The sequence below is a fragment of the Rhea pennata genome, chromosome 8 (genome assembly GCF_028389875.1).
Source record: "Rhea pennata isolate bPtePen1 chromosome 8, bPtePen1.pri, whole genome shotgun sequence".
NCBI classification, from domain to species: domain Eukaryota; kingdom Metazoa; phylum Chordata; class Aves; order Rheiformes; family Rheidae; genus Rhea; species Rhea pennata.
The window spans coordinates 1,426,476-1,446,918 of record NC_084670.1 but is presented as its reverse complement, the minus strand read 5'-3'; the positions used below and the strand labels follow the sequence as shown (position 1 = coordinate 1,446,918).

General features: G+C 36.7%; 2 protein-coding genes across 7 annotated transcripts in view; one reads left to right on the top strand and one right to left on the bottom strand.

Moving 5' to 3' along the window:
* Positions 1-11,604, top strand: part of SRSF11 (serine and arginine rich splicing factor 11) — a 235,526-nt gene extending 223,922 nt beyond the window's left edge. For 2 of the 6 annotated variants that reach the window (XM_062582179.1, XM_062582175.1), the window contains exons 5-13: positions 1,436-1,528; positions 1,998-2,047; positions 5,673-5,800; positions 6,808-6,889; positions 8,007-8,138; positions 8,544-8,633; positions 9,223-9,318; positions 10,004-10,142; positions 10,246-11,604. In XM_062582179.1, the coding sequence (XP_062438163.1) occupies positions 1,436-1,528; positions 1,998-2,047; positions 5,673-5,800; positions 6,808-6,889; positions 8,007-8,138; positions 8,544-8,633; positions 9,223-9,318; positions 10,004-10,142; positions 10,246-10,443 (1,008 nt within the window). In that variant the 3' untranslated portion in view covers positions 10,444-11,604. Of the gene's footprint in view, positions 1-1,435; positions 1,529-1,994; positions 2,048-5,672; positions 5,801-6,807; positions 6,890-8,006; positions 8,139-8,543; positions 8,634-9,222; positions 9,319-10,003; positions 10,143-10,245 lie in introns of all 6 variants that reach the window. The other 4 variants (XM_062582176.1, XM_062582180.1, XM_062582178.1 and 1 more) reach the window with 4 other exon arrangements.
* Positions 11,605-14,428: 2,824 nt separating this feature from the next.
* ANKRD13C (ankyrin repeat domain 13C) overlaps positions 14,429-20,443 on the bottom strand; it is a 29,299-nt gene continuing 23,284 nt past the window's right edge. Inside the window, exon 13 of the mRNA XM_062581675.1 lies at positions 14,429-19,606. Coding sequence (XP_062437659.1) covers positions 19,476-19,606 — 131 coding nt within the window. The 3' untranslated portion in view covers positions 14,429-19,475. The remainder of the gene's footprint in view (positions 19,607-20,443) is intronic.

The window sequence follows — 20,443 nt, the reverse complement described above, 5'->3', positions numbered from 1 at the left end:
ATATCACATGAAAAATACACTTGCCATTGAATCATCCAGAAGCTCTCTTAAGTCTTAGATAGTTGGAAAAGTCTAAAGCTTAACTTTGAAATTTCAGGAAAGTGATGGAAGAAACAACATGTAAAAGATCTATTTTTTCCAAAAACAAGTGTATATATAAATTCTTTTTAAATGGTTGTTGAACCAACTTAATTTTATTTCTGTCATTCTGAATCCCAACCCACTCCCAGTCTACTTAATTTTAGAATTTAACACATCCTCTTTATGTGATTGTACAGAAAAATGTGGTGGATGGTGATTTTTTCAAAGGCATCTCAAAAGTTTGTTCTGCAGTTTCTTTTGATTATTAAAGTGAATTGGGCATCTAACTCAGTAAAAAAAAAATCTATAATTTTAGTTTCTGTTTATGAAATCAGTGTGTGGGGATGTGACTTTTTCTTTGAGACTGCAGGGAGAAGGGCTGTACAGTTTAAACAGAAAGGTAAGTTAACTGAAGAGCTTCTCGTTGCCAGAAAGTAGATCCTGCTCCTTTGTTCTTGATCACATGCTCCTGCCTCCTCTTTTTTTATGCTAGCTCTGGAGCTGATCAGGTCCTTTTTGTAAACTGGTGTGTTAGCTTAGTGCAGATAGCACAAAAGTAAGTTTTCTGATGTCTTAGTGAGTTGAATTGGTTGATCAAATGAGTCCCACAAATGCCAGTATGGCCAAAAAGGAGGCAGTGAGAATTAAGGAAGTTGGAGCAAGACCTTTTGGTAAAACTAAACCATTAGATCAATGTATGTGCTCATAAAATCTTTTTTTTTGTTAGCAGATCTGCTCCAGCGTGTCGATCCTCTCACTTGAATAGCCAGAAAATAAAGTTCTCTTGTGAGGCTTCTAGTTTGATTTCTTAAGGAATTCAGATTTATGCTATGATCCTACATATTTATTCTTCCAGTAGCTGTTCAACCAATTGACCAGTAATAATCAAATTTGAGAGACATACAGAAATGTAACGATTTACTGCTTTTTAACAGGAAATGTATTAATTTCAAATCCTAAATTGACTTAGATATGAGGTAGTTGGCTCAGAACCTTATATTGAATTTTCATTCTAACTCTAGAGCAGAAATCCATTTTAAACAATTTCTGGAATATATTGGAAAACATTCTTTTTTTTCCTCTCTCTCTATATATTTTTCTCACCTTTTGGGATGCTGCGGAAAAAGGAATTTTATTTTAGAATTATTTATAGAAAAAAATCTTTCATATACTAAGCCTCAAAATACATGAATAAGGAAAGCTAAAATACATTTACTGACCTCCTTTAGTTTCCTTTAGTTGGCAACCTGAAAAAGAGTTTCAGTTTCCCCTTACGTAATGCCTGGGAATCTTGTTCTAATAGCTTTTTATCAATTGGATATGCCTTTGTCTAACTTACCTTTGTGTGTTACAGATCGGTGCTGTTCCTTTAGCTGCTTTAGGAGCTCCTGCTCTTGATCCTGCCCTAGCTGCTCTTGGGCTTCCTGGAGCAAACTTAAACTCTCAGGTATTGAATACTTCAGCAATTTTTCCTTTTGTCCTTAGCGCACATGTAGAATGACTAGGATTCATGATACTTACTGTTTTCACCAGTATATTTAATCACAGACTAACGGCCTAAAGCCTATTGTTCTTGAGCTTGAACAAGTATTATAAAGCATTGCTTTAGTAAAGACTTGGCTCAGCATAGTTTGTGTAGGCTGTTTAGTCTTTAAACTTCTTCCAGTTGTTACATAATACAGCATTTGTGTCTTAGCATGGTAGGTTCATGCAAGAGCACCCATTTATTTATCATCTCTAATTTAATAGTTGTTTTCATTTATATCAGTTTAACAACCACTATCTAAAAATCTAATGGTTAATTTTTTTCTCTGAACTTTACTTTGAAATAAGTAATGAAGAAGATAATAATAACCTTAACGATGATCTGGAAAATTCTCTAACGTGGTTTTATATTTTTTTTCCCCTCCTCACAGTCTCTTGCAGCAGATCAACTACTAAAGCTTATGAGCACAGTGGATCCAAAGTAAGCTTCAATATTTACAATTACTTTTATTGCAATACACTTGATCTTGGGAATGATATCTTTTATGATTCAGTATCTGTTCTTTGTCCTGCCTGGTCTAATTAAGATTGGAGAAAGCTTGTGTCTTGCATCTTGTACGGACTCTTCTGTGTAGGGAGAAGAGGGTCAGGAAAGTAAGGTTGTTCAGCCTTGCATCTATGGAATGATACCACTTCATCCCTGAGGTTGCATTTGGCTCAAGACAGGAGTTCAGTTTTTCATATTTCATATTTTTCCACTTCTGTGTCCATAATATAAAGGTGCAGCTAGTACCTTGCAAGGATAGAGTCAAAGAGAGGTAGAGAATGAGCTAAGACCAGCAACTGTTGTAAAAGGCAATGATAAAAGAATCTACAACTGTTAGAAGACAACAAAAGACAGTATATCTTGTTACTTAATGGAAAAAGGGAGCAAGTAACAGATAAAATAATTATTTGCTAACTTTTATTTCAGTATTCACAAAAAGGATAGTTTCATTCAAAAAAACTATGGCATGGGAACTGCGAGTATGGAAGTACTGTAGCACTTAATGTGTATTCATGTGTAGTTAAGCTATTGATACCATTGCAACAGAATGCTAAAAATTGCTGTCAGTGCAAAAAGTGATTATACAAATTAATAGATGATAAGTCCACCAAAGATACAAAATTCAAAGAAATCACATCTGCCCCAGGAAGTCCTTGTACTGCACATTGGAGGAGCCTTTGGAGAGAATACTGGGAAAGCTTATCAGCGTGTGCTTGCCCTGCTGTTATATTAGCTGCTAGTAAAGCTGGGATACTGAACTAAGTATATTGTCTTCTAACTCAGTGTGGCTGTTTTAAAATTATGTCAAATATAGTGTAGTGTAGTGTATGAAGTTTTATGTGATCAATCTTTGTTTTTATCAATCAGTCAGCATTAGGAAAAATTCCTGATGGGCAAAGTTCCCAGCCTTTTCCATATAGCCTTTTCCATATAGCTGCATAGGTAACCTTGCAACGGGTTTCTTGCAAGATACTTTCCTGGTGTTCTGGCTAGAAAATATTAGAGCTAACTAAAATTTATAGGACTGGGAGATATCTGAATAATAGTGAATTTATACACCACTTCTAAATACTGTACTAATAAGCACATAAATCCCACTTAGCAATCATGTCAAACTGCTGTTTTATGTAATGCCCCGTATGTGGTGGTATTTGATATAAGCCTAAAATATATAATGTAATTCAACATGTTTCAACCAAAATTCTTGGTTGAGATCATCTACTGGCACGGATTCATGTAGTTCCTTTGGCTTTAATGAAGAACACTATTACAGGAAATCAGAGCAATGAATTTTAAGTTGACTCTTCTATAAGTAAGAAATACACAACTGATTGAAAAACTTAAAATATTTAACAAAGATAATGCATTAGATAAGCATCAGTCAGGGCTGTATTAGGAATACCTGATCTAGTTCAAAGCCAAGTGATAGAACAGATAACTTCTGGGACCGCTGGTGAATGCGGTGGGGGAGCTGGTGACGAAGGATACATAGAAGGCAGAGTTACTGAATGCCTTCTTTGCGTCAGTCTTTACTGCTAAGGCCAGTTCTCAGGAATTCCGGGTCCTGGAGACAAGAGAGAGAGTCTGGAGAAAAGAAGACTTTCCCTCGTTCGAGGAGGACTGGATTAGAGATCATCAAGGCAAACTTGACACTCACAAACCTGTGGGCCCTGATGAGATGCACCCATGAATACTGAAGGAGCCAGTAGATATTATTGCTAGGCCATTCTCCATCATCATTGAAAGGTCCTGGAGAACAGGAGAGGTGCCCGAGGACTGGAAGAAAGCGAATGTCACTCCAGCCTTCAAGAAGGGCAAGAAGGAGGACCCAGGAAATTACAGGCCAGTCAGCCTCGCCTCCATCCCTGGAAAGGTGATGGAACAGCTTATCCTGGATGTCCTCTCTAAGCATGTGGAGGAAAAGAAAGTGATCAGGAGCAGCCAGCATGGATTCACCAAGGGGAAATCATGGTTACCCAGTCTGGTAGCCTTCTCTGGTGGAATGACTGGCTGGGTAGATGAGGGAAGAGCAGTGGATGTTTTCTACCTTGACTTCAGCAAGGCTTCTGACACTGTCTCCCATAACGTCTTCCTAGATAAGCTCAGGAAGTGTGGGTTAGACAAGTGGACAGTGAGGTGGATTGAGAACTGGCTGAAGGCAGAGCTCAGAGGGTTGTCATCAGTGGTGCAGAGTCTAGTTGGAGGCCTGCAGCTAGCCGTGTCCCCCAGTGCTGAGTACTGGGGCCAGTCTTGTTCCACTTATTCATCAGTGACCTGGATGAGGGGACGGAGTGCCTCCTCAGCAAGTTTACTGATGATCGCAAGCTGGGAGGAGTGGCTGATACAGCTGAGGGCTGTGCTGCCATTCCTCTGACTGATCTGGACGGGCTGGAGAGCTGGGTGGAGAGGAACCTCATGAAGTTCAACAAAGGCAAGTGCAGGGTCCTGCACTTAGGGAAGAATAACCCCATGCCCCAGGACAGGCTGGGGGCTGACCTGCTGGAAGGCACCTCTGCAGAGAAGGACCTGGGAGTGCTGGTGGACAACGCATTGACCATGAGCCAGCAATGTGCCCTTGTGGCCAGGAAGGCCAATGGTCTCCTGGGGTGCATTGAGAAGAGTGTTGCTAGCAGGTCGAGGGAGGTGATCCTGGTGCTCTACTCAGCCCTGGGGAGGCCTCATCTCGAGTACTGTGTCCAGTTCTGGGCTGCCCAGTACAAGAGAGACATGGAGCTACTGGAGAGAGTCCAGCATAGGGCCACGAAGATGATCAGGGGACTGGAGCATCTCTCTTACAGGGAACGGCTGCGAGAGCTGGGCCTCTTTAGCCTGGAGAGGAGAAGACAGAGAGAGGATCTTATCCATCTCTACCAATAACTTGAGGGTGTCAAGAGGTTGGGGCCAGACTCTTTTCAATGGTGACCAGCAAGAAGGCAAGAGGCAATAGGCACAAACTGAAGCACAGGAAGCTCCAAATGAACATGAGGAAAAGCTTCTTCCCTGTGAGAGTGGAAGAGCACTGGAACAGGTTGTCCAGAGAGCTTCTGGAGTCTCCTTCTCTGGAGATATTCAGAACCTGCCCAGACGTGATCCTGTGCAATGTGCTCCAGGTGACCCTGCTTGAGCAAAGGGGTTGGACTAGATGACCTCCAGAGGTCCCTGCCAACATTGTTTACAGGTTTCTCAATAGGGCTTATAGAAATGGAAACTGACTTTCTACAGTATAATATAGTTTCCTGTGAAGCTGCTCTTTCCAATGATGAGAATCAAAATTGCATTTTACAGAAATGTACTGGAGAATGTCCTTAGAAATACGTATGTGCAAGGCAGTCTGGATTCTTTTCCTCTTTATGGTTTACTGGAATTGTAAGAGCCTTAGGTGTTAGTATCTTGTTCCACTGATTTCAACACAGATAGACTTACAACTCTTATCTAAACAGTGATAAAATGCAGAGTTACTGACTCACTTAGATTGGTCATTTTGGGTGGATTGCAAATTGACAGGCTTCTGTTCTTTGCATTAAACAATGCTGAATTTCTAAACTTTCTTATTTACCAGGTTGAACCACGTGGCTGCAGGTCTTGTTTCGCCAAGTCTGAAATCAGATACCTCCAGTAAAGAAATAGAAGAAGCTATGAAAAGAGTACGAGAAGCACAGTCATTAATTTCTGCTGCTATAGAGCCAGGTAATTCTAAATCACAGAGTACCTCATTCAATTAAAGGTGGTATCTTGACGTAGTATGTGATAAAAGTTAGTGATCTGCAAAATACTGGCTTTATCCTTTCCTGTTCTGTAATTACTTAATTTATAGTTGACAAGCAGTTAATTGTCTTACATTGTGAATGGATATTAATGTGCTGCACAATGAAATAGGGAATGAAGTATCTGGAGGGTTTTGTTGTGTTGTTCCCTCATCTCATCGCACCTCACCCCATGCACTCCACATAGACTTGATTTGAGGATGGCAAAGCGCCCGAGTTTCCCCACATTGGAAAGAGCAACTGACATAACCACTTGACATCCAGTGGCATTTATTGGTGGTAGTGATTACCTTTCTTTAGTTCTTGTTTTGTGAAAGCTACTAAGTAATCTTTTTTTGTAGTTAGTATTTTTGTAATTCTGCAGATTTCTATTGTAGAGTAAGATGCAGCAGTTCATCTGAAATGTCAGATGAACTGAATATGAAATGTACCCAGAACATGGAAAATGTAGTTTTGCTGCTTTTTGATCATTTTAGGGACAGAATAAAGCTTCTATTCTTTTTATTACGGGAAGTATACACTGATCGTTTCGTTTGAGACTTTTTGTGGGAAATTCAGAGGCATTATCTGAGAGAGTCTTCTTAGCCATTCATAAAGTGGCAGATGCTGAGATAGTAACAAGATTTTCATTGACCTACAGCTGTCATTTTTAACCACTGATTTAAGTGGAAAGCTCTCTGAAGTTTGATTTCTTTTGCTTAATATTTTGTTGTTTCTATGTATGTCACATACATATCTTTGTCATCTGTTAATTCTATCAGTCATCTTTTTGAGGAAAAAGATAAGACTTAATTTCTTATGTCAGAATCTTCCCTAGATTTTCTTTATCTTGTCTGTAGTGTGAAACTCAAGTTATTTTCCCATATAGAATCTCTTTGAATACTAAAACAGTATTTGGTTTTCTACAATGCTTTTTGTTTTTAACTCTAGACAAAAAAGATGAAAAAAGAAGGCATTCAAGGTCACGATCACGCTCGAGGAGGAGGAGGACGCCTTCTTCGTCTAGGCACAGGTAGGTAGTTTGTGCTTTAAAAACATAACTTGCCTAGAACAATTTCTTCAGAATTACTTCTTGCAAGTTATAGTTCACTTGAGCAAACTGACATGGAGAAAATGCAAACCTTTTGAAGAAGGCTATGGTTTGAGGTAACCAGTGTGAGATGAAGGCCAAGCCCTATTTTTGTTTTCGTTTATAGAACAAGTGGAGGAGTAACGATAGCCCAAGATTGCAGCAAGAATTTCAGGAACTGTAAGAACTGGACACCTGATGAGATGGCTTCCATACCTAGCAATGTTTAGACTCTTGATTTTTAAACAATTTATTGTTTGTTTGTTTGTTTTATGAGACAGCTTTAACAGAAGGCCTTAGTTTTACCTATCCCCTGTTAACACCTAAGCTGTCTTAGGTTGTCCATTTTACAGTAGTTCCTTAAACCTCTTTTCATTCTCTTTTCTTACGGTAATTGGAATTTGTTTTAAAAACAAAAAGTTACATAAAACATTAAATGTTTATCTGTTGGGCTATTTTTTCTGGTACATGCAAATTCCACCTGGTAGAAACGTCTGGGACAAGAGTTTTCCAGGCATTTCTAGGTTTTGATTTGATTGGTTGTCAGGTATCCTGTTTGGGTATCCTGAGTAAAGATTTCAATACTGTCCAACCTAAACAGAGATAAATTTGGTTGATTTATGTTGCAAACTTGTCAACTCTAAGACAGTGGATCCCAATGGGTTAAGCGTGACAAAGCTGTTTTAACTTTGGTCTTCCCATTGGCATTTCTTTGCTATTTGCATATTCAGTAATTGATTCATATTTGGTTTATCGTTTCCAAATTTTTTTTCACACTCCCACATGGCTTTACCAATTTTCTTCTACAATAGGACAAGTGTTCCCTTACAAGGAAAATGACAGGATGGCTGATTTAAGTGTCACTTGTTCTTTCACATGTAGTTGTTGTGAACTTTTTTTTTTCTTCCATTTTCTGAGGGGACTGAATGTGACTCCTTTGTTCCATTTTCTGTATTAGGGTGCATTACAATGCAATTAGTATTGAGCAGATGGAAGATGGATTCTGAACGGTGTATCAAAATTAAATACGTTTAACTCCTATGCGTTGTATTATTGGTAGACGGTCAAGAAGCAGATCAAGGAGAAGGTCCCATTCAAAGTCAAGAAGCAGGAGGCGATCTAAAAGTCCAAGGCGAAGAAGATCTCACTCTAGAGAGAGAAGCAGAAGATCGAGGAGCACATCCAAAACCAGGTAATTGCTTCTGTAAATCTATTACGCTTAATAAAATCTAAAACTTAATTTCCAATATTTTAATTTTAAAAAATCTAGGCCAAGACGAACTAGTGACTCTTTTAAAACAAAACCTCTGGTAACATCTTCATAGGAATACTTACTATATTTGCCTTTATAAATGGGGACAATTAGGCACCTAAAAACTTACCACATGGCTTTCTTGTGTGTCGACAGATGCAGCACCCATTAATAGGTAATTGTCATCTTTTACATTAATATTTGACTGGCCCCAGCAAAAAAAAGTATATATGCTATCCAAAATAATTACCATGTCTGTATTCATTTCCTTATATAGTAAGAGTAGTAGTATTACCTTAACTGTTTGAAAATGACTTAAATTTTAAATTTGTATTTCATTAAAAGGGATAAGAAGAAGGAAGAGAAAGAAAAGAAACGTTCGAAAACTCCTCCCAAAAGCTACAGCACAACTAGACGATCTAGAAGCACAAGCAGGTACAGTAACTTGAATAATTTTCTTAGTTTGCATTTCTAGCATATTGAACCCACTTTAAAGAGATGCTTTAATGGAACGAATGTTCCTGTATTGAATAGGATGATGATCATGTGGATATATTGGGTTGGGCACATGTCACTTAAAATACACATGCATGTGTGCTCTGTCTACTTGTATCTATAAGTTGCTTCATTTTTTTCCTTTATACTTTAGTTTTCTGGTGGTATTATTTGGACTTAGAATAACTTCTGGTTTTTCTGTATCAAAAAGAGCATGATAATTTGAGAACACTTCTAAGACACTTTCTGATTTATGAGTCAAACACATGCATAAGGTGTAATGTCCTTTTTAAAACCACTTTCAGAATTGTTTTGTTATAGTAACAAGAACAAACTGTCTTGTCTTTATTGTGGATGAAGTAAGAATCAGTGACTCTAATAAGGTTTAAGCTAGCAATTCCTTCACGAAGGTGAAGGTTGAATAGGAAACAGCTCACTCTGCTGACCAGCAACTGTCTTGGCTTTGCAGTGTTACTAATTGTAAATACTGTTTTTCAATTGTAGTATGTATTTACTGTCTTTTCTGCAGAGAAAGACGACGCAGAAGAAGCAGGAGTGGAACACGATCACCTAAAAAGCCCAGGTCTCCTAAAAGGAAAATGTCCCGATCCCCATCTCCAAGAAGGTCAGAATGCCAATAAGTCACTTGTCAAAAAAAAAAAAAAAAAGAAAAAAAGAAAAGAAAAAAAAAAGAAAGAAAGATGTCTGGGCAGAAAATTTCTGAGGTATATGAAATACAAGATCATGACGAGGTTATTCTGAAGATAGTGTATGTTTGTCTTGTTCTTAATACCTAGTCCGGAGGTTGACTTCTTGAAAGAAAGAGTGGATCTCTCTTGGCTGCTACCTCTTTTATCTTAGTTTAATTAGCTTCAATCATAAAACTTCTGTTTTAATGCCCAAGAGTTCCAAATCTGATGTGTTCCAGGGACACGGAGTGGGAGATCTCCAGAGTTGCTAACCTGCTGGCTATATACAATTGACATCAACTGACTGAATTAATAAGCTGGTTAAATAATCCCCTCATCCTAAATGTGGAATTTGGGATGCTCCTTAGAGAGGGTAGTTTTGCTATTCTTAACTAAGGCATTTCCTTGACCTCACTTTGAAGTGGTGGTGTTTTGGTCCAAAGCTAAGAAGTAGGGATGATCGGTTATTTTTGGAAAAGAAATGGCATGTCTTACTTGCAAACAGTTGTTCCTTCCTGTAGATTTTTAAGGAACTGTGGGTAGCAGTTTGGACACAATTTGTGTTCTAGTCATGTAACAGTGTAATTGTCTTTCATTCTTGAACGTACTTTATCATTGTAGACATAAAAAGGAGAAAAAGAAGGATAAGGACAAAGAGAGAAGTAGAGATGAAAGGGAACGGTCAACAAGCAAGAAAAAAAAAAGCAAAGACAAAGAAAAGGATCGAGAAAGAAAATCCGAGAGTGATAAAGATGTGAAAGTATGTTTAAAAATCTGTTTAACTTAGTGCCTTTAATAAAGCATTAACCTTAAATCCACAAGGGCTTTGAAAGCAAGTTTTACTTTTTTTTATCTCGGCAAAGCAGGTCACAAGGGATTATGATGAAGAAGAGCAAGGATATGACAGCGAGAAAGAGAAAAAGGAAGAAAAGAAAACGGCGGATTCTTCTTCCCCTAAAATAAAGGAGTCTGCAGTTGATAAAGGAAGTGGAGATTCAGCAAGGGAATCCAAAGTAAATGGGGATGATCATCATGAAGAGGACATGGATATGAGTGACTAAATTTTGCCTTTGCAGTGAACACAGCTGCAGATGTGCATCAGTGTCATTCCTGTGTGATTCTTTTATGCTGTACTTGTTAATCCTAAGTCTAGATGTATACAGCTGTAAGCTATAAATGGTTTGTAAAGCTCCTGATACTAACTCACATCAAAAGCTTTATAGAAAGGTAACCATCCTTGTTACGGCCGAAAGGGATTGCATAGCCAAGCAATTTTTACTAACTTGGTGATGCTTCAAGCAAAAGTTCAAAAAAAAAATAAAAAAAAATAATAATAAAAAAAAAAGCTGCATGCATCTACAGCAGGCATGGATTGTTTGTTGTATGATCTCCTTTAGTAAATCAGCTCACTTATGATAGTGTTTCTAGAATTTGATTCATTGCAGTAATAGAGCAGTATAGGGAATGCACTGACTGCATGTTGATTGTGGCAGAAACATCCTAAATGTTCTAAAATCCTACAACATATGACAGATCTACTTAAGGGTCTTAAGTGTGACTACACAGAAATTTACAGTACATCTGAAAATAAGCATTCTGAAAATAAGCATTCTGATATAGGGTTTTTTTTTTAAGCCATGTGGCTTTTTTTTTTTTTTTTTTTTTTTTTTTGGGGGGGTGGGTTTTGTTTGGCTTTGACAAAATTAAAATGCACTAACCTTTCTGAGGGCTTTTTTTACTCTCTCAGTTCAAATCCATCTTGGGCAACAAAGAGTAGCCAGTCATGATGGTTCGTGTTCCTTTTGCTTGGGTCTTGGCCCTGCTTGACTAGTGCCCAGTGATTAAAGGTTGATTTGTGCAGTTTTCATAATCCAGATTGTTTTACTTGTTCATTCAGACATTGCAAAAGGATAGTGCATTTTAAAATTGACCTTTGTATGCTTTTAAAAGCAAGTCTACTTGATAATGTACTTTTTACTTGATCTCAAGTTGTATAAACTAATAAATTTGTGTTTACTGTCACTGCAATAGTAATCTTATGCACACAGTGATTCCATGTTATATGCAAAGTAGTTAGGCAAGCTGTTTCTTAGTTACAGAAGTTACAGAGCTTTTACTTTTGTGCAGGTAAAAAGACAAAAGTAGGCTACAGTCTGTGCCATGTTGATGTACAGTTTCTGAAATTGTTTTACAAAACTTTGATAATAAAACCCTTAAACTTATACTCATGTTCCTATAAAACTGTACTGGTATTTATTTACACAATTGAATGTATGAAACTTTACCTCATTCATTTAGATTTTATATTTTTCCTCATTTACCTATTTTAGCAAGACTATAACTTAACTCCATCTCTTTAAAAACTGCAAGCACAGTGAAAAAACTGTTAAGCCTGGCATTTTAGCTAAGTATGTTGTACTAAAGAAAGATTTATTTTACTTTATTTGTGAATGAAGGGAACAGGCTTAAATGGGAATCTAAAGGTATTATGGGGCAAGTACTTTTTTTAAAAAATATGTATTTGTAAAAAAAAATCTTGTATTTTCATTGAAATATGAACTTTCACCTTTTATCTTTAGAATGGTAATAGAAGACTAGCAGAAACAGGAGGCAGCAAGTGCTTTTTGCATATAAAATAGGCTGTTAAGGCCAGGAACTAAAATATATATTGGTTTAAATTAGTTAAGTTTTGGAATAAAACTATAAATGGTGCTTGTACTTTTTGAATCTGATTACCTTCTTAAAACTCATTTTGCCATAGGCAAAATGGAACTTGCCATTTAGATATGCAGTGTCATTTTTAGAATTTGTAGAAATGTAACTTTTTACCAACTGTTTTGAGTATTTTGTCAATATGGAGAGGTGTGTGTCATACAGCCCGTTCTCCTAGCCTTTTATTTCTAGTGGAGAGAGAGTGATAGTTCATAATAAAGTAACAGTAGACACAGACAAGGTGCATGATGTCTTCATAGATGTGCCTTTTTTTGTTGTCATCAAGATATTTATATGTGAAGTTATAAGAACATAAAAAAATTTATAGAAATAAAGTGGAGCTCCTTGATCCTTAGATTTTGTTGTTGTGGAAGTCATTAAAATACTGAAATGAAGGACCAGGTCAGTCTCTTATCACTGTATGGAGCTGAAGATGAAGAATCCTGCCCAACTTAGATATTATAACATTAATTAAACTACACTGTTTGTAGTTTGTTTTACTAACCAACTAAGTCTTGTTTTTTGTACTAAGGGTGTAGCTCAACTCTGCCCTAGCTTGAATGTATAGAAGGAGAAATGAGGGTTTGGCTTTCGGAGCACACCTGCTAGCTCATTACACATCCTACTCTGAAATGTAAGAGAACACAGATACATATGAGCATAGGTATGTTGGCTGGCTTGTACAAAATAGCAGTTAGTGAAACTCAGAGCTTATAGAGATGCACTGCATGAGGCAAACACTTAAATGTTTATAGGCTGTATCCTAAAACATTCCTCTTCAGGGGTGTTGTGAAGTCATGCCTCTACCTTCCTGTTACAGTGCTTGAACTTGTACCAGAGGTTCACTTCCTTTCAGAAGTGATCATATGCTTAGACCACTGAGCCAGAAGATGACTTTTTTGGGGTAGTTTAAAGTTGATTTGCTAGTTATTACTGAGGATAGGGTTGCCCATCTCTTGAGCCAAGACTTTGCAAGTCACAAAGCAGTTCTCTGCCTTACAGAAGTAGCTTAACGCTGATTTAGTAGCTACCGCACCCAACTTCAGCATTCTCTGAGGTGGATTTAACTGAGGCAGTAACCCACAGGATTTCCTTCTGCTCCTAAGTTATACAGAGGACTGAGCAGTTATTTACAGCTGCATATAGAAGGAATAATGGTGGGTAGAACTCGGTTAAGTTCTACTCAAAAGATGCATCAAAGAAGAGTCATACACTGACTTGTTAATTATGAACTGAAGGGTCAGGGAAAGCACTTCCATGCTTTTCCTCCTATTGCTGTCAGCAGGCTGGAACTAAAGACAGGAAACTAATCATAGGCCACATCTAAGGTCCTTGGAAAATACCAGCTAGGAACTAAAGGCGAGTACTGCATTTCTGTGGCTTGCTCTATCAGTTATGTTTAATATTTCAGTGATCACTAGTGGTACCTGAGGTCTTAAAATTTTAAGCAATTTTTGTTTATACATTAGCCTTACTTGTACTGTTGCCACACTGTCTCAGCTTTCACTCAGATCTCTCATAGTCTAGCTCTTCTTAAAATTGTGTGCCGAGTTTTAAGGTCAGCACGCAGCTCAATCTACAGTATTTAATTTGAAATTAATAGGTATGTTAAATGAGAATGAAGTACCACAATCCAGGTGAAGAGTGTCTTGTCCGACTGCTGCCACTGAGGAATTTTATTTCAATATAGTCTAGGAAGTCAGAGAAGGGCGTTCTGCTCAGCCCTACTTTAACAGTAATCAATCTGAGTATTCCCTACTTTGCCAAAATAGCAAGTGATTTTTTACTCATTTTTAAAGTACTTCACTATAGACGGGCCTGTAACTACATAAACTAATGGCTGTATCATTATAGCAAAAGAAAGGCTACAACTGCAGTTCAGTGAAAATCCTCTTTCTGTAGTTAATGTTTAAGCATGTTCTATAACTCCAGCTTTGAGTCCTACTTTTCCCTTACAAATATGATATATTTTAAAACTTAGTAGCAAATTATTTAACTTACTGATTATCACATCTGCTTTACACACTGAAGGTCTTGGATTCAAGCCCCAGTGCAACCAGCACCAGGAAATCTTTGGGAGGTTGGACTAGTGATCTCCAGAGGTCCCTTCTAACCTTACTGATTCTGTGATTTGCAAGGGTTGTCATGACTTCTGCTTCAGCAAATAAGGGTTCTGAGGCTTGCAAGAGGTCAGCTAAGACAAACTGCTGGTGTAGCTTCAGAAGTCACAAGTGAAAATAAATAAAAGCATAATAAAGGCAAAATAAAATTTTCCAGTTTTTGTATACTTATTTCTCCCAAAAGATTACTATTAGAATAGCAACAAAGACCAGTTTTCACATCTTGTTATTTAAATAAATGCATTTCTACAGTGGAAATCAATTTAAGAGGTAAAAACTCACATAAAGATTATGTATAACACATTGAGGAAAACTTAAGATCTCCTTCCACTCCTCCCAATTAGTTATCTCCAAACTTTCTTCATTTTAGCTCCTTTAACTCCAGGGAAATACTGGAAGTTACTGTTCATTTTTTTCCAACATGGCTATTCCGTTCTCTACTAGATGAGACAAAAAAATTCCACGGAACTTACCAGATGGTAAAGAGCAGTGCTATATTGAGAACTCGAAATTTTATTCAAAATATGACCAATAAAATGCCCTTGCAGAATATAATAGTGTGAACTTGTCTCCTCAAATCAAAATAGTTGCTCAAACACACATGGCTACAGTGTGCATATTCTGAAAGGGACTGGGGAGAGTTAAACTGAATTTTCAGATGTTGATCAGTTTCAAACAGTGTATTTTGGTCTTTACTCTAACAAATGACATAGCCTAAAAAAATACTATTAGGGAAGGTAAGTTAAAAAACCATGGACCACACAAACAGTAAAATGCAAAAAAGTGACATTGTTTCATGATAATTACAAATTGTAAGGAAAATAAATGTGAAACTGCAGCATTACAGGAAATTTGTTAATACAGATTAAATAACAATTATCCTTGCATGAATTAAAAATCAAGAACAAATACATTTAAAAAAATGACAATTGCTTTGAATGTCAACTTAACATGGTGGGTTTCCAGCACAAATATATCCAGAATTCTTTGTAACAAATCATTTCAATATATAAATCAATAATTGCAGTAAAGTGAGTACAGTGACTGGAACAGCAGCTCCTTAAAAGGAAAAAGAAAATGCATTCCCTTTGCCACAAATTAAAGCAATATTTTGGAAGACCAGTAAAACAGTTTGGTTAAGAAACAATCCTAGGAATTCATTTGCAATGATTTCTTATCCAGTTTACCAAAATTAATGGCTGTTCTTTAATACTTACTCATAAAAAAAATTCACAGCCATCAAAAAAAAAAAAAAAAAAAGTGAGATTACAAAGAAAAATCCCCAAACTATATATTGAGGTTGTCTCTTCCGCAGCACTGGTACACGGAGATTTCCTCCCCTCTGAGAGTCATTCTTGCACCTTTGTCAGCTTTACCTCAAACACCACTATGGTGTCAGTCTGTATCTTGCTTTCAGAGGGGAGATTCAAAATATCTTTTTTTTTTCTTTCTCTTTCTCCCATTTGTGCTAATCACTGGTGACACACAACTCCAGCAATAGAATTTTAGCTATCTAGATACTCTCATATTCCAGAGTATCTTGTTACAATGAATGTCCCTACAACTGCACAAGTAAAATTTCAAACACTAAAGTTGACACTTCTTGTGATGCAGCAGTAATGAGACAACCTCTGTAAAAGCACTGTGGATATGTATTCACTCAAAAGGGACCAAATCTTTCTTAAATGCTAACACAAAATAAGGGGAAAAACAAAAATCAAGCTCTGCTAGGTCAATCCTGCTAGAAAAGATAAATTTTCAAAAGATACCTTAACAGGAGATCAGAAGTGGTAAAGGACACCAGAGCCCACAGCACAGCTGTGGACTAAGGCTATGTCTACACTAGAAACACTTTACCCATTTAGAGCGCAGGCAAAGCTTCTTTGTGGATCCATCCATACTGACAAATATGCACTTTGTATCAGCACAATAAAATAACATAAAATAAAATAAATCTTAGCAAGCAGAACAAATTATACTGGATAAAACATTTATATCAGTGTGGACACAGTTACCACTAAGGAGTTGCACCAGCACAGCTACACTGTCAGGGATCACCTCTCTTCACACCTGTGGACTGCTATGGTTGCACCAATACGCAAGTCCCTCTCCCTCACGCAGGCTCAGCCCAAAGCAAGACATCCCTCCTGCTGGCCGAGATCCCTACAGCTTTCAGTGTATCGTCCAGGAAACTAAGCCCAAAGTGTCCGCGTGTTTTAACAGTGTATTAAAACTCTTCACTAGGAATGTCTCAGACAGAATACACATCACCAAAAGTAGCAAGATGGAAGGAAACATACCAAGAACAGTTCACCAATTCTTACTCAATGAGGCTGTCGCAGGAATCTATAAAAACAGTCACTGAACTGAAAAATACAATCTGATTGGAATCAGATCTTTCAACTTGATATTAAGAAGTAGTAGGGTATGTTCACCATAATAACATAAAAAAACTACAGTGAACCGAATCTGTGTTCACTTGTGCTGACACGCCAAACTAGAACAAGCCTTAATATAGCAACCCACTATAAAAAGTTTCTGCAAATCTTAAAATGTATCAAAGTTAGTAGTTGTGTATTCATGGAAGGTTTTTAAAAAAAGAAAAAATCCACAAAGTCTTCAATCAGAGTCCATGAAAGTCATTGAAAACACTTCCACAAACTGCAGTGGGCTTTGAGTCAGACACTTCATTTGCCATCAGATATCTCTCCTATGGACAAATGGAGATAATATAGATCCCTAAATTAAATGCTTTCTTGTGTGTTTTTTTTTTTTTGTTTTGTTTTTTTAAATCTAGAATCCAGTCCATTGCAGTTGCTATATTGCCTACAATACATAGCTGTACTATGTATGCTCCTTCCTATGTCAGCAAGTGCTGTGATGGTATTTTGGAATAACCAAAAACGCAAAATAGTATGAAACAGTTCTTTCTTTGTAATACTGAAGAAAAGACTTAGAACATCCACCTAACGGAGAAACATCCTATTGTGTTTGCTGAAATTTCCAAACAACTCTGTACCCTCATATGGTACCTGTACTCGTTAGGGGATATGGTATTTTAGTTTAGTGCCTATCACAAAACCTGAGCCAGCGGCACTAAGCAAAACATTCTGTTCTGTATTAGATATCTGTAAAATAGAGGGCAACAGAATTCCACACTTGGCCCTGCTGACATTTAACCCTGACCTCTAGCACTGACAGGAGAGGTCGTCTCTACATACATTCAATCCTCATCTCTTAATGCAAAAAATCTCAGTTGGTGCTAAGGGGGATTATGAGGTGGGTGTCAATTTATACCATAGATGTAAAACACTTTAGGAATTCATAATTACTTGGAAAAACAAGTCCTATCATTCCTACCAAATGTTCAACATCTGCTACTCATACATTACTTCAAAAGTAATTAAAAGAAATTTATATTTCCCATTCTTTCCTCTATTGTTTTATTTTCAATTTGATTTAGAATTAAATAACTACAGTGCATCAGTCACTGTCTGCAAAGTAAACACTACTCACCTGTCAAACTTGCAGGTTTAAAGTAATGCTGGAATAAGATCAACCTCAACCTTTTATTTTTAGTTTATCCATCTTCTGCTGATATTGATTCAATAGGACTCCTTCTACAGTACTGTACTGTACACTGTACTTCCCTAGAGCAGTCTCTTTGGATTTTATATAGACAGGATTCCAGAATTTTGAAAGAAGGTCTACTTGAAATATACCCACATTTGATTGATGTGCCTGACAAATCAGCTTTTATTGCCTTGTGATATGCTATCTCCATTTATCATCTGCATGGTCAGTCAGGGTGATTACCTTTACTAAGCATTGATGGTACTCTTTATAATAAAGTTTCAAAAGTAACTATTGATTTCCAGAAAAAAGTTTTAACTACAGTGCACAAAGAATATAACTTTGAAAATATTTACAATTTTATACAGTTACACCACAGCACTTTAATCTAAATTTCTTAATACAAACAAATAGCACCATTAGCCTTTTGCACAAATTCTTTCTAACAAACTGGAAAGCTGGATTATTGTCAAATCAGGAGACTGGAACCACTTGGAATGAGAATAAGCTCAAGAAACTAGAGTACTGTAACTTCCTATCTATCAAAAAATATTGAAGAAAATTACTTTGGAAATGTAATAAGCATTTGTTGAAATAAAATCTTCCAGTGTGAGCTCTATTCAATGTGCACTACAATTAAACTAACTTCAAGAGAAACTTTTTTGTAAGAAGACTTGATGCTTGAGCTTACTGTTCTAGTAACTCTTCATATGCATCCCATGTATTCCAGTGGCTGCCGGACATAAAAACAAGATAATCTAGTTGATCTTTAACCATTATGGAGCAAGTCTCCTAAGTGACTGAAAGAAGGAAGAAAAAAAAGAAGTGACCATTTCTAGCTAATGAGCCTACAAGCATGCTAATCAACACAACATTATGGATACAGCAAGGACTTTTTAAGCTAGTATTAAAAAAAAAAAAAAAAAAAAAAAAAGGTTGCTTGCAGAGTCAATGAAAGGAAGATTAACAGAGCTCTGTGAAGAAATTAACAGTTCAGAGAGACATGGATAGCACCACAATGGATTGCACTAAGGTGTTAAGGTGGTATCTTATTCCCTGCAGAGTGAATGCTATTTCTGATGTATATTGCAATATGAAAATGCAACTGTTTAATGGTTACCATTTGGTTCATTCACCTACAGAAGATGCATTCCTTCCAATATATGTTCAACTAACATTCAAGTTACTGAACTATACATAATGATACATAGTTTACGATTCATGAAAACAAAGCATGAAAGAATATAATATGGTCATCTTAAATATAGTGGGATGTTTTAAAGGATTAATATCCAGCTAAGACATTTCAATTTTTATGCTAATGGTCCAAGAGTGCTTTCTGTATCAACAAGAAATGTAAAAAAATTTAAAAACGAATGATAGTCCTCACAGCTGTTAAATATTCTTAGGGTCACTGAGGTGTCAGACTACCACGCTGGATGTATAAAAGTGTGAACGACACATCGGGAGACTTGCTGTACATCAGGAACTAGATTAGATGCCCATTATAGCAAATATCAGTACATCAGCCATTTGATGCATTTTCCCTTTTCTTCTGGGTTATTGTTTTAAGTTTATCCCTTCCTTTATGACCCCACTTCTATACCTATATCTGTGGGCTATTTGCATCCATTTGCTTTCACTGTGGTATGCTGGTATTTTTATTCACCATCAACCTTCCAGTTTAATTAGAGATCAGGAAAACGGCTGGGGTCCTCCTTGTAGTCATCAGGAATAGCGAAGATAGATTCATCAAATTCATCGTAACGAAACTCCTGAAAAGTCACAGTGGCCGTGATGGTGGGAAATACAGGAATATCTATGTATGAAGTAAAATGGTACAATGAAGAGCAAAGAAATACAAGCTTACCAATAATTAGCAGTTGTTATTTAATGTTATGTCACTTCAAATTTGCTAATACAATTCTGTTGTCATAAAATAGCAATTCAACGTCTTAAAAAAAAAAAAAAAAAAAAAAGGAAGTGCTTTAAAGAAAATTATTGCGGTTATTTGCAGAAAGTTATATGTTCAAACAGCCTGAGTGGGGAAACAGTAGCCAACTCAATACACTGTTCAAAAACATTAATGTGATTAACTCAGTGGCTTTCCTTTCTTTAGGCAGATTAGTAACATGGAAACAAAATACAATGTGGAAATTTGGCTTGGATGAACAACAAATTCAAGGTGCTGTGAATATGCAAATTAATCTGTTCAAACAGAGGAAATTGCTCTGAAGATAACATGAGATAAAGTAATTTTGCCACATTTAGGTTTCTGCTGAGCAAACTCATAAGTAGAGTCGAAATTTTTTAATGTTTGCTTTAAAATATATACTTTTTCATTTTAAATTCAAGCTGAAGTTTTAAGAATTGTCTTCATTAAAATCGGCTTTTCCATGAACTAACTTAACAAGCTAAGCAAAAAGATCAAATGCATAAAGACAGCTGTGCCAATGTAGTAAGAGAGAGAATTTAGTCTGTTCAGAATGTCAAGCTTAAAGAGAACAAACATGAAAATTTCTCCTGCTGCTATGCAAGAAAACCTGTAACATTTAGAAGAGGAACTATTATATTTTGGTAGTTTATATTGTAATCATCTATATCCATGAATAAAATATTTTATACATTTCTATTTATTAGCAAGAGTAATGGTTTA